Source organism: Notothenia coriiceps, unplaced genomic scaffold (genome assembly GCF_000735185.1).
Source record: "Notothenia coriiceps isolate Sejong01 unplaced genomic scaffold, NC01 NC01_scaffold00018083, whole genome shotgun sequence".
NCBI lineage: Eukaryota > Metazoa > Chordata > Actinopteri > Perciformes > Nototheniidae > Notothenia > Notothenia coriiceps.
In genome coordinates, this window is record NW_011350784.1 from 1 (window position 1) to 13,836 (window position 13,836).

The 13,836-nt window shown below is 42.5% G+C and overlaps 3 protein-coding genes across 3 annotated transcripts; 2 read left to right on the plus strand and 1 right to left on the minus strand.

Annotated features, from left to right (window-relative positions):
- Nucleotides 1-2,702: 2,702 nt before the first annotated feature.
- Nucleotides 2,703-5,137, plus strand: nanp (N-acetylneuraminic acid phosphatase). The gene is made up of 2 exons (XM_010777383.1): nt 2,703-2,852; nt 4,167-5,137. The coding sequence occupies exons 1-2, from the start codon at nt 2,763-2,765 to the stop codon at nt 4,803-4,805; spliced, it is 729 nt and encodes a 242-aa protein (XP_010775685.1). The 5' UTR covers nt 2,703-2,762; the 3' UTR covers nt 4,806-5,137.
- A 937-nt stretch (nt 5,138-6,074) lies between these two features.
- Nucleotides 6,075-7,263, minus strand: polr1b (RNA polymerase I subunit B). Its single transcript, XM_010777384.1, has one exon. It carries the CDS (start codon nt 7,237-7,239, stop codon nt 6,340-6,342), a length of 900 nt encoding a protein of 299 aa, XP_010775686.1. The 5' UTR covers nt 7,240-7,263; the 3' UTR covers nt 6,075-6,339.
- A 3,126-nt stretch (nt 7,264-10,389) lies between these two features.
- On the plus strand, nt 10,390-13,382 carry LOC104950810 (DNA-directed RNA polymerase I subunit RPA2-like; the record flags this gene model as incomplete). The annotated part of the gene is made up of 6 exons (XM_010777385.1): nt 10,390-10,396; nt 11,451-11,584; nt 12,071-12,241; nt 12,415-12,571; nt 12,863-13,059; nt 13,132-13,382. Coding segments are annotated over exons 1-6 (917 nt in total), but the record flags the coding sequence as incomplete, so codon positions are not given.
- Nucleotides 13,383-13,836: the final 454 nt, after the last annotated feature.

Sequence of the window (13,836 nt, forward strand, 5' to 3'; positions counted from 1 at the left end):
AGCACCTCTTTTCACCCTCTGTCTGAAACCAGAGCCCAGTCTGCTCTGATTGGTCAGCTGGCCGGCTCTGTTGTGATTGTTCAACCGCTTAGAGATGTCCCGTCTTAACCCTGTCACGTACAATGTGTTGGATGATGTTAATGTGAGCCAATAGAAGCGGGAGTGTCACAAAATGATGTCACCATGTTATGGAGGTAGGGCTGTGGTGGCTCAGTCCGTAGGGACTCGGCTTGGGATCCGGAAGTTTACCAGTTTGAGTCCCGGAACGACCAAGTTACTGCCGAGATGCCCCTGAGCAAGGCGCTATCCCTACACTGCTCCCCCCGAGCGCCGACCTAATGGCTGCTCACTGCTCCTACTAGGATGGGTCTAATGCGGAAAAAAAAATACGGAGTGTTGACTGGTACTGAAGAGGGGCCAGTTCACCTCCTGGGCCACTGCCGAAGTGCCCTTGAGCAAGGCACCTAACTCCCAACTGCTCACTGGCGTCGGCTAGACTGGCTGCCTCTGCTCTGACCTCTCAACTGCATGTGCATGTGTGCATATACTGTAACTGTGTGTGTATTTATATATGTATGTGCATGATGTAAAAAGTGTGTACTGTGTGTATGTACCTGTATAAAAACGCATGTGTGTATGACAGAGTGGAAACTGAATTTCCCCCTCGGGGGATTAAAAAAGGTTTGTCTTCTTCTTCTTCTTCTTCAACAAAGGAGTCCAATGAAACTCCCTCTGGGAGGTACTTTGGGATTTTAGCCTTTGCAGACCATTTACATGCACACAAACCTCTATAACACACTACCGGAAAAGGAAAACCACAAAAAGTATAACAGAGCCTCTTAAGGATAAGAGGTCTGAGAAGGGACAGGACACAGCCATAAATTGTGCTTCTGTTTTGTAAAAATAGGATTTTTCTTAACATTGAAAGTCAAGATAGGACAGGCAGATATGTTGTCTTTAATGAGGCTCAAGGTCAATCAAATCAAGGTTCCCATTATCTTCAGATAACCTGCATTCATTTAAGCATCCTTTGTATCCCACATATGAAGTTCCTCACTCCGATGGCCACCTGAACCTCTGACTGAAACTTCTTCTTAACCAGAATATGTCACGTACAATATAAACCTGTCCCCTGTACACATATAATGTTCTAACAAATAGGAAAATTAAGCAGATCAAACATTCTCCAGCAGTGTAACCCTCCTGCTCTGCAGAGGATATGAGCTGTTAGGTGGAATGACACCCTGAATAATCAACCTTTGCTGGGGGGGATTGGTGCCCAGCTGAGAGATAGCGTGTGACTGTGTGCAGCCACGGCCACCCACACAGTTAAAAGAGGAAGGTGTCGTGCAGACGAAGACACCAGGCCTCACCGGTCCTTCAGCACTTTCTTTGGAAGAGTCACTGGCGGCCTATTAAGGAAGTAATTTGCTTCTTTTTCCCCCACCTCTACACCAAAAGGGAAATTCCATCTTCACACATGTGAGTTATACTCAGAAAAAAAAAAGTGTCATTTCAAAGCATATCACTGCTTTGCATGCAGGCGCTATGCTACGTGTTGTCTGTTCTGATAGATAATTGCAGGTTTTTTTATGTATGGTTCATATTTTGCAGTTTTTGTCCCAGGTAATAGGAAGAATAAGGTCAGGTTCCTTTTAAAGACACAGGCACATGCAATCACAATGCTCTGAGGTATAATGTGAGAAAGGATTAGGTTGGTTGTGAAACACACGGCTGCGTGTGAACCTCTGGCCCGTCGCCAGCTGAGAGCGAGTTAAAGGACAGGTTGCATAAGAATGGAGTTATGTTTTGATTTAGAAAGAGTATCTGTCACGGAATATGAGTTTAGATTGGCAATATGCAAGCTCAAGAGTCACATGGCAGGGCATCAAAGACACATAATGATGCTGATTTTCTTCCTTCTTATTTTGATTATTCCTTTCTATAAATAATTTCAGAGTGTAATATAAGCTGGCTGCATCATTCATCACCAAATGGAATCATTATGGAAATTTCATTTTTGACAAATAAGTCACTCCTATAGTGTTTGTTAGTGTGTCATTAAGTCATTTTTTTGTCCTTTAGGCTTTTTTTGTAACATCTAATTAATTAATTGTACTTTTAAAGTCGTGTATTTATATAAACGTTCCAGTAGCTAAGAAGTATTTTTAACATAGTAATATGTGTAGGCTATAGTAGTATTACAAGAGTTGTACTAGGAACCACTTAAAGTTGAAATACTATGGTTCTAAAATACCCCATCACAAGTACAGAAGTATTATCATTAGAATGTACTTTAAGTACATTATAGTAACCAGTATGCAAAAAAGGCTGTTTTTCACAGTATTATAGAATTGTATTATTTTGTTTTTTAACAACAAATACATGCATTGAGTTTAAGTTTTGTAGTTTGTACATGTTTAACCAATTTCAAGTAAGTACAAGTATGCCAAAATAGTACATAAGTACAATGCTCAAGTAAATCGACTTAGTATCATAAATAATGCTCCAGCCCGTAACTCCTTAAACTGACAAACATGTTTAGCTAATTAAATGTATAAAATGTGATTTTAAGTGAAGCAGCTAAAGTCAATGCTTTGTCACCAAAGAAATCAATTTGTTTTGTGATTATCTGGCGCCCTCTTGGGGAAGAAGCTCGCAAGTAAGCTACCGCTGTTTATCAGAACGACAACTCCCACCATGCAGTGTACCCAACAGCACTTCCGCAATGAAGCGTCGAATGAACAGTGTGTGCTGTGGCAATGGAGGGGCAAACTGTAAAGGCGATACTGTTTGACTTGGACAACACTCTGATCGAAACAAGTCGTGCAGGAGCAGTGGCGATACAGAAGGTAAAGCTGCTGTTCTCCGTGAACGATTAGCATTTTAACATACATGTTGGTTAACTGAGGCTAACGTTAGTGTTAAATGAACTCAGGTGAAAGGGACTTCCTCACGAACAGGTGATGTAGGTGCTAGGTTGCGTCATGTTTATGTTAATGTCGGTTAATGTGCATACCGCCAGGGGTTAAACTGGATGTAATATGTGTTGGGGTGTCCAGGGGGAGGTGGGGGTAGTACAACTTGAATTTACTCAACATATTATACTATGAATTGTTTTCATATTTTTTGACATACTATATTCTCAAAATTGTATTTTTTTTAATAGTGTTGTGACTTTTTAATATATTTCCGAATACTTTATGTCTTATCAGTATTTTTAGAAATGATTTAAGATGACTTTTTCTTGATATTTAAGACATACATACTAGACTTGTTCGACAAACCATTCTATAATTTTTTTCCTGATATTTAAGACATACTTTATTAGTTAATTACTTTCTTTCCTACTTTTTCGTTATACTATTATTATTATTATAGTATTCTTTTTCTTCTTTTATATTTTGACAAACTATACTATGAATTTTTATAATATTACTAAATACGATACGATATGATATGAGTATAACTATGACATTATAAACTTTTACCTTTTTCATATCTTTCTAAATAATTTACCATCACTTTTTACACATTTTCAACATACTATATTACACATTTTTCAGAAACAATATGACTTTTTTCATATCTTTTTCAGGATATTTTTAAATGTAGGACTTTTACTTGTAATGGAGTATTTTGACAAAGTATTAGCACTTTTCGATCACAATCGATCTAAATACACACCACTGAGTGTGAGTAAACAAAGGTGGTCTAATGCCTGGTCACATGCTCCAAAGACAACATTGGCAGAATGTCACCTTTAATATAGTAAAGAATGATAATTTGTAGTTCATCAAATATTTCACGATTGTTTTAGAGGGATATGGATTTTCAAAGTCATGTTTTTGGAACAACATTTTTATTTTATTCATGTTTTTATTGTAATTATTTTTTACACTGCTGGCTGGGTAGTTTAATATATGGTAATATTAGTTGATTTATGTTATATAAAACCTACAAGGTGACTAATACTGTAAAATAAAAGTACTTCAGCAAAAAATGTTATATGAATTTGCATAATGTGAAAATACTCAATAAATTAAAGTACCTCACATGTTTTACTTAAGCACAGTACTTGAGTAAATGTGCTTCTATCACCAACAGTCTTTACTGATAAAGACACATTTTTATATTTGAAAGCCTATCTGTTTTGTTTCTCACAGACCAGAGAACTTTTGAAGAGCTCTCTGGGCCTGGACGACGACACCGTCAGCGGCCTCTGTGACAAGTTCAAGCTGAAGCTTTCTCAGGAGAGCTTCGACCCATCAGCCGGCAGATCCATCGATGAGGTGCGGACGGGGCACTGGGAGGAGAGCCTCCAGGACGCTGTGGGCAGCAGATCCACTCCATCACTGGCGGCTCAGTGCTACTTCCTGTGGAAAAGCAGCCGTCTGGAGCTCCTCAATCTATCCCCTGAAATCTGCAGCCTGTTGAAGGAGCTGCGCCGCACACACAAGCTGCTGCTACTTACCAACGGGGAGGCCCAGACTCAGAGAGAGAAGGTGGAGGCGACCGGGTGCGAGGAGTTCTTTGACGCCGTCGTGGTCGGGGGGGAACATGCAGAGCAAAAGCCGTTCCTCTCCATCTTCACGCTGTGTTTCAGGATGCTGCAGGTGGAGGCTCAGGACTGTGTGATGGTGGGAGACTCTCTGGACACAGATATTAAGGGGGGGGTACTCGCCGGGGTGCGGGCTACAGTCTGGATCAGCAGTGAGGGGGGTGCTGATGATGGTGCAGTGAAAGCAGACTTCACCATCCCTACTGTGCTCGAGCTGCCACATATTCTGCAGCAACTCAAATGAAGACAACTGATGATACACGTTAAAGGAGGGGACTGTCGCTGAGATTTGTAATGATGGGAATTTTAAACGATTATTTTCTATTTTTCAACAAGGTGCTTTTTTTCTTCGTCTAATGCATTTTTATACATTTAATCAAGCACTGTACTAGAGTTTATGAGATCAATGTGAGTTATTGTGTATCAGAGGAGGTACGGCTCTGTTTACTCCACTGAATTCATCTCACAGCTATGTTTACTGTGGTGGTCAGAACAGGTGTGTATGTACGGACAATAATCGTGATATTAAAGAATATACATGTGGTTATATGATGTTGGGCATGGTTGATATGTTAATCTGGTTTCTTCTTTACTGTTCATTAGTTTTAAGTGTTCTTATTTTACGCCAATTCATTTGCCAAACAAATGCTCAAAAAACAAGATGGTTTCAACTGATAGCATTTTTTTCCTTTAACATTTTCTTTAGGTATTGTAATATCTTTAGTGAATTGTTTGATTTTCACAGTCCTAGTTCGGATGAGGAATATACATCAAAAATAACTTTATGCACGTATGAAATTCATCAGATTTGTAATATTAAACCAGTGGTTACTCAACTTGTGAACATGTGACATGCAGAATTCAAACTAGGTTTGTGACTCAGATGATGTAATATACGTGTCACAGGAACAGTTTTCCCGCAGAATGAGCACTTTTCTTTCATATAGGTTTTGATTATACTTCTGATGCTGTATTCATAAAGATTCCTCCTACAAAGAGTTACTTTTAAGATGTTTCTAATAATACCCCCCAAATAGTTAAGAGTATATCCTGATGAATTTACCATTCACAGAGCAATTAGTCCTTTAGCTCCTCACTGTTGGGAGAGGGAAGGAGGACTTTTTAAAGATGCACTCTCAATTCCCCCATCAAACCGACCAACACAGCTACTTCTATAAACTGAGAATGATGAAAGCCCTGTACATTTTCCTATTTATATTAAATAGATTAAGTACTGAGCTGGATTAATTAACAGCATGGTAAAAGAAAAAAACATATGATTATCGGCTGCTTGTTACTTGGCAACTGCGCGAGAAGTACTGAATACGGGCTGCAATATATACAACAAGGGTGCCATGTCTTAGACTGTACTCTAAGAAATGATTCACTCTGGTTCTCCAAGCTACAATTTGACTGTTGTTAAATGTTTGTGAATATGGCCCCTGATAATAACAATCAGGACTGTTTGTAATGGAGTGCAGTTGGTGCTTTCCCCCCGAGTAAAGAATCTAAATTCTTGGTCAAGCATCTTTATTTAACACTCAGTGTGAATATAAAAAATACATTTGTTTTTTTTACACACCATAATCAAAGTCAACATATCCATCATAAATGCAGCTACTTTTTCATTTTCTAAAACTAGTTAAAACAGACTGTTCTGATGCACAGTTTGTTTTTTGGATACGATTTATTGCAGCAAGAGCCATGTTAATACAACACATAAGATAATTTCCTTTGATTTGACACATTTAGACATATTTCTGGTTGTCTGGCAAAATTCACTTAATATCCAACTTGACTTTGATGTTCATTGCTGCTAGCTCTGCGACAAAGTAGCGGAAGACGTATGGAACCGACACCGAGTCGATGGAGTCATTTTTCCCGCACAGGGTGCAGACAGTCTTGCGGTTACGCATGGACGACCAGTAGGGGGGAGGTTTCTCTAGGAGGGGGGAGAGCAGGCTGCCGCAGTCGACACACACCTGCGCCACCGAGCGGTCGGAGCAGTTGAAGAGGCGGTCGTGCAGCAGGAAGGACGAGCCGTGGGCCAGCAGGGCGTCTCGCTCCATTTCCCCGAACCGGATGCCTCCCTGAATGTTCCTCCCCCCCACCGGCTGGTTGGTCACCTTGTCTCGCGCTCCCGTCGTCCTCACCTGGAACTTGTCTGAGACCATGTGACGCAGCCGCTGGTAGTAGACCACCCCGATGAAGATGTCCGCCTCCAGCTCCAGCCCGCTCACACCGCTGTAGAGCCGCTCGGTGCCGTAGTAGTTGTACCCGCCCGCTCGGAGCATCTCCCCGAAGTACTCCAGTGCGGAGCTCTCCTCGGAGAAGGTGAAGGGCGTAGCGTCGTGGCTCAGACCGTGCAGGGCGCCCGACTTGCCCGCCATGCTCTCGATGAGCATCCCGATGGTCATGCGGGAGGGGAAGCCGTGCGGGTTGAACAGGATGTCGGGGGCCATGCCGCTCTCTGTGAAGGGCATGTCCTCGGCGGGCCACAGGCGGCTCAGGATGCCCTTCTGACCGTGGCGGCTGGCGAACTTGTCGCCGATGGTCGGGTTTCGTGGCACCCGCATGGTGATGCAGATGCGTTTGAGGCGGCCCGTGCCTGTGTCGTTGCTGCAGACCTTTATGCTGTCCACCACGCACGCCTCCTGGCTCCTAAGAGAAAAACACATTCACAGTTTATTAAAGTTAAGCGGCAAAATTGAACTGTGAAGAATTCAAAATGTATGATATGTCATTTCCTGCCACTAGGGAACTCTAAATTGCAAAAATGACGTGAGGTTCATAACTTAACGGGGTTAAGGAAAGATGATAGGAGAATCCATCAGGATTTAGAAAAAGAGGCTGCTTAGAAAATCCAAACGCACTTACACTAGGATAATAAAGGAAGTAGTGAAGCTCCTTTCTTATCATCTAAAGCAGGAGTTTTCAAAGTGTGGGAAGGTGAGCCTCCCCTCAGAGAACATAAGAACAGCCGCGCCCCCCCCCCCAATTATTATTGCTATTATTATTATTATTGTTGCTATAATGCAGGGGTATTCAATTACATTTCAAAGAGGTCCAGTAAGAGAACATGTCAATAAATGCTCTGTTTTCGCTGTCTACCTTTCTCTTTTTTGAGCACGCCATTTGAAGTTACTCCGACTGTTTCTCTCTTCTTGTCTCGTCTGTGAGTGTGTTTGAATCTATCGCGCTGACTCAATGACTGCACCCATTCGATTGGCTGAGTAGCGTCACCTCCTTAAAACCTTTTCATCTTTATGTTTTAAACATTTTATTTTAAACATTTTTAAAATCGTGGATAAATCCTTATATGCTCCCAGCAACACACTGAAAGTCAACTTTGCCTCTTTATTACACTCACCCCTACTTTAGTGGGAACAATGAGTCTGCGTCTTCGATGCACACAGGCGCATGATGCGGGGAGTGCAATGTAGACAGGAATAAACGCAGATCATCCTCTGGTCTACATTGCACTCCCCGCATCATGCGCCTGTGTGCATCGAAGACGCAGACTCATTGTTCCCACTAAAGTAGGNGTTAACTTCAGCTAACTTTATGCGAGCGGCAACATGGATCGATTTTTAGTGAAGTTACCTAAAGTGAGAGAGGAAACAGCGTCTGGTAGAAAACGGAGGAAGTATGACCACGATTATTTGAAGCTAGGATTTTCATGGACCGGTCCTGGCAGGGGCGGACGGTCCATGAAAATCCTAGCTTCAAATAATCGTGGTCATACTTCCTCCGTTTTCTACCAGACGCTGTTTCCTCTCTCACTTTANACCTGTGCGCCTCCCTAGGGAGGTGTTCCAGGCACGTCCAGCTGGGAAGACACCAAGGGGTAGAACTAGGACCAGGTGGAGGGATTATATCTCTTCGCTGGCCTGGGAGCGCCTTGGGATCCCCCAGTGAGAGCTGGTTGATGTGGCCAGGGAAAATAAAGTTTGGGGCTCTCTGCTGGAACTGCTACCTCCGCGACCCGACCACGGATAAGCGGGAGAAGATGGATGGATGGCCTCTGCATTGGATTATTATCGGATAGGGGAATAACTTCATAATTAACTACGTCTGAGAGCAGAAGTCTGGGGCAAATAATTGTAAATCTCTTCAGTGCGCATGTCACAAAATGAGATGCATTGTGGGGCATGTCGTTTATGGACATCGTGCTTCTCTAAAGTGGCATGAAACCTTATAATAAACGTATTATATATTTTGCAAGCTCTTGCGGGCCAAATCAAATGAAGTCGGAGTCCGGATTTGGCCCACGGGCCTTGAGTTTGACACCCTGATCTATAGGCTATGATGATATTTAGGTTGAATTAAGACCGAGCGTTTGAAAAGACGTAAGCACCTCATTCATTTATGCGATGACAGAGGGCTCACATCTGCTTTGGTGAAAGATTTGTTTTGCCATAATATCTGTTTACAGTTGTACAATCCTGTCTTTGAGTGTTGCAAAATGTTGTAAACATGTTTTGCTAAGCCTTGACTTCCTCTTGTGAAATGACTTCTACTTTTCAGTTCATTACTTATGAGGACCATTAACATGCTTTCCTACAAACCCCACTTGTTGTATTCAGAAAAATATGCATTCTCCATCATTGCATACATTTTTTAGCGCTATATTGACACAAAAAGATTTAAAATATAGGGTTAGGCTTACAGACTTGACATTTCACCAGGCATTGCCATTTATGATACTTACACTCAACCCTTTTGACACATTTCTGTTGCTACCGGGTTGAGTTTAGATACCCGTCTCTTGTCCTGAATAAGTGCTTCTACTCTCTGTCTGTCTCTTATCTTTATTTCTCTCTCTCTAACCACACCACGTATCTCATCATCTTCCTCCGTGGCCCCCTCCTGTTCTCCCTCCATGTCCGATCTAACAGTGGAGAGCAGAGCGGATCAACTGCCTCGCTGCCCACTGTGTGTGTGTGTGTGTGTGTGTGTGTGTGTGTGTGTGTGTGTGTGTGTGTGTGTGTGTGTGTGTGTGTGTGTGTGAGACGCGTTCTGCTTTAATGAGCTATTGTTTGGCAGAGTCGCCACTCGAGGGGAGTCTGTCGCTCAGCTGACCCCTGACCCCGCCATGCTGCACAAAACTCGATTAACCACGCCTCATCAGCGCTGTGTTTGTGTTCACCCTCCGCCTCGTGTCTCCTCCCTTCCCCTCAGACCAATGTCATGAGGATTCTGCAATAAGTGGCTGATATTCTCCTGACTTAGTGTGTGTCCGAGGATTGCTTTGATAGTGTGTGACAATATGGCCATCGCTCGCTTTACACCTCTCTCCCTGCTCTGGCTTTTTTTGCCTAAGCGGTCTAACTGTCAGTGTAATTTCACACACATCCAAGCAGTGATTCTGGACCCCCCGCCACGACCTGTCTCCATCCATCCTTCCCTCCCTCAATCCCAGCCAATCGCCTGCTCCTGCTCCCCCTTAGTCCCTAACCTCTTCTACCAGCTTCAGACTGTAAGACTTCCACATATGTTATTTTTTTCCCAGTGGGATGAAATGATTTTACCTTGAAACATTTTCCATTCCCAAATGTCTTTGTATCGAGTGTAGAGGAGCAATCTGCCGTGCCAGTGCGAGTTACATTGTGCAGAACAAGGCCATTACTTGAAGTGAGAGCCAAAGCAAACCATGCCATGATTCTCTATGCCAAACTTCAACTAGATTGAACACTTTTGGTAGACACACTGGGCAGGATTACATGAGTCCATGCCAATCAATAAATACCTATTATACTGTTGAGTAGTGACTTCTCGTTGTGCTACTTAACTCTCCTATGTAGCTCATTCCTCATAAGAAGGAGGAGATGGCAGGTTAATCCAAATTAAAGTCAGATTTACCCAAGGTATAGTCTTTAGTATTCTAGTTAGGGCTCTGATAAACCTCACTACTTTTACTTACTGTGTATCCTTTTTGTATCTACCTGTATTTATTTAGTGCATTGGTTTGGTGAATTGAGCACTACTGGTTTGTAAAATACAGTCAAACCCAAGGGTGGAAGCAGCTTATCAGGTCCAGAAAGAAACAAATACAAAGCTGTTCAACATAAAACAGTATAATGAGAAGTTAAGTGTTTTCCAACACCAAATAATAGGAAATGAATTCATTACGTTAAATGTTTTTTTAATTGCCTTCCTAGCGAAATGGGAACTTCTCAGGGGGACTTTGTGGTGCGGATTTGACCCAAATTGGCTTTCTAGTACACACACCAACTGTGCAGACACACTCTCAGGTGGTCAAATTCGTTTTTTTAGCACAAAATCACCTCCTTGCTCTAAATCAGGGGGTCCGCGGGTTCTTAAAAAGTATTAAAAGTTGATCAATCGATTTAGCGAAAATGAAGGCTATTAAAAAGTATTAAACGGCATTTTCCAAGGTATTACATTTTGTAGCTTGTTTTCAATAAGTATATAAATTGTCCAAAGAGGTTGTATTCTACAGTGTGCCTGAATGTAATCATGGCGTAGGTGTGTAGTGTGATTCTGTGTAGTTTATTTATGGCATCCCGTTGGATTTGACGTCATCTGAACGGGACATCGCGCGCTCACTGCTTGATAGCGCGCGAAGGTCCGTTTACGCCGGTTGTTAAACAACATCGTTATGGGGAAATGCAAGTCTGCGTCCAAATGGTTGGAAGATAAGGAGGAAGGACAATCAATACTGTATATAGTCAATGTGAGGTAAAGTGTGTCGCCAAGGTAACCGGTTAGAACTCCGAGTGGCGATGAGGTTTTAAAATGTATGGAAAGGGTCTTAAAAAAGGTCTTAAAAGGTATTACATTTGACTTCAGGATTCCTGTGAATGAGATTCTGTACTTTTACTTTGTTTGACACATTTGAATGTGTATTTCATATTTGTTGTCTCAGGTGTGACTCCGGTGGATGGGACCCCGGGCAAGGCGTACGCAGACTGCTACCCCGTGCTGCTGGATGGAGCTGTGGTAGGCTGGGTGGAGGCAGAGCTCGCCCCGGTGGTGGTGGACTCTCTGCGCATGTTCAAGGTACGTCAACTGTACAAGTTAAACAGTGTCAGTGCCAATCACATCTGCCAGGGCGTAAATATTTATTATATATAATACAATAATAGTATTCCGCTGTCACAAAGACTGATACAGGAAATGTTCCAACCAAAATCAACAACCCTGGCCTCTACAGCACTTGACCTCTGGCTACATTTTTATAGATTAATTATTTACTTTTTAACCAGATTTCACTGTTTTCCCCATCAATACCCTTGAACAAATTGTACCCAAAATCAACTCGCCAACTAATATGATCTATGTATATATTTTTAAATATATATAATACATTTCTATATGTACTCTTTAGATATTTACCCTTTTACTGTTCATTTCTATATATATTTACTGTATATATTTTTTATTTGACTTCTAACTCATAATCAACGTCTTGTAAACATGCTGCTCCAACAAAACTGCTTTCCAATCTGAGGTCAATCTGAATTTATTTAAAACAAATTACTCCAGGTGCTGAAAGAGAAGAAGATCCCTCCCTGGACTGAGATCGTTCTGGTTCCTAAAACAGGAAAGGCCAGCATGTACCCGGGCGTGTTCCTCTTCACCACCCCCTGCCGGATGGTACGACCCGTACGCAACTTAGCTCTGGGCAAGCAGGAGCTGATCGGCACCTTTGAACAAGTATGTGTTTTTTTTGTCATTACAAGCTGATCCATATTAGTGTGTATATATACATATATAATGTATACATGCATTCATATTTTCAGCAGCTGTGTCCATTTGTTTTTGAAAAATTCCATATTGTGTTGTCTCTGAAACTGTAATGTGTTCCTCTTTTCTCTATGTTGTCCCAGCTTTACATTAATGTGGGCATCATGGAGGATGAGATAGAGCCGGGGGTGACCACGCACCAGGAGCTCTTCCCTCACAGCATGCTCAGCGTGGTGGCCAGCTTCATCCCATACTCCGACCACAACCAGAGCCCCAGGAACATGTACCAGTGTCAGATGGGTACGTCAGCGTTGGGAGGGCTATTTAAAAATGGAATCTGTTACAATTACTAATTACCAATAACCGAAAATCTGGATATCAAAAAAGAAAGGCGGTTTATGTTTTGATTTGTTTTTTAGATGGTTTTTTTAAGAACTTTGCGTATTTTGCATGTATCTTTCTCCCCATAAAAATTTAGCCAGATTAACTTCATATCAAATGGATAAAGGACCAGATTGATAGGAGGTTTTGATAATGGAACCGTCATCCATGAAATGTTCTCAATTCTCATCTGTTAATTTCTTCTTTCAGGTAAGCAGACGATGGGTTTCCCCCTGCACTCCTTCCTGGACCGCTCCGACAACAAGCTGTACCGGCTGCAGACCCCCCAGAGCCCCATGGTGCGGCCCTACATGTACGACCACTACAACCTGGACAACTACCCGAGTGGGACCAACGCCATCGTGGCCGTCATCTCCTACACAGGCTACGACATGGAGGACGCCATGGTGAGTACAACACAAACGTTACTTTACCGTAGTAGAAAAATAGTAAATCCTGACCCAGTTTGATCATATCAGATCGTGAACAAGTCATCCTGGGAGAGAGGCTTCGCCCACGGGAGCATCTACAAGACGGAGCTGGTGGACCTGGCAGAAAAAGTGCGGGGAGAAGACAGCGTGGTGTTCGGGGTCAAGCCCGGGGACCCTAAAGTCAACGACAAACTGGACGCTGATGGACTGCCATTCATTGGATCCACTCTACAATATGGAGACCCGTTCTACGGCTACATCAACCTGAACACCGGCCAGTCCTTCGTCAACTTCTACAAGTAGGTTTCAATGTTTGATTATCTGGCAAAAGTGATTTAGGTTCTTCCATTTTTATAGTTCTACAAGTTATATTATGTGCACATCTAGAGTCTAAACATACACATGTGACGTCATCCCTCAGAGTGAAATCTGGTTTAAAAAAACAAACGGGCCAGGGTTGTGATCGAACTGTCAATTTTGCTTAGGAAGGTTCCTATCGGATTCTTTAGATCAGCGGTTTTTAAAGTGTGAGGCTCAGAGAGCTTCAGGGGAGGTGCAGCGGGAGAAAAATATTACGAGAAACAGTGAAATCTAGTTAACTTCAGCTAACTTTATGCGAGCGGCAACATGGATCGATTTTTAGTGAAGTTACCTAAAGTGAGAGAGGAAACAGCGTCTGGTAGAAAACGGAGGAAGTATGACCACGATTATTTGAAGCTAGGATTTTCATGGACCGGTCCTGGCAGGGGCGGA

Bases quoted from the DNA above. Each gene is read 5' to 3' on its own strand.
- nanp (XM_010777383.1), top strand. From the start codon at position 2,763: ATGGAGGGGCAAACTGTAAAGGCGATACTGTTTGACTTGGACAACACT. The intron at 2,853-4,166 runs GTAAAGCTGCTG...TGTTTCTCACAG, and splicing joins GAGCAGTGGCGATACAGAAG to ACCAGAGAACTTTTGAAGAG.
- polr1b (XM_010777384.1), bottom strand. From the start codon at position 7,239: ATGTGTTTTTCTCTTAGGAGCCAGGAGGCGTGCGTGGTGGACAGCATA.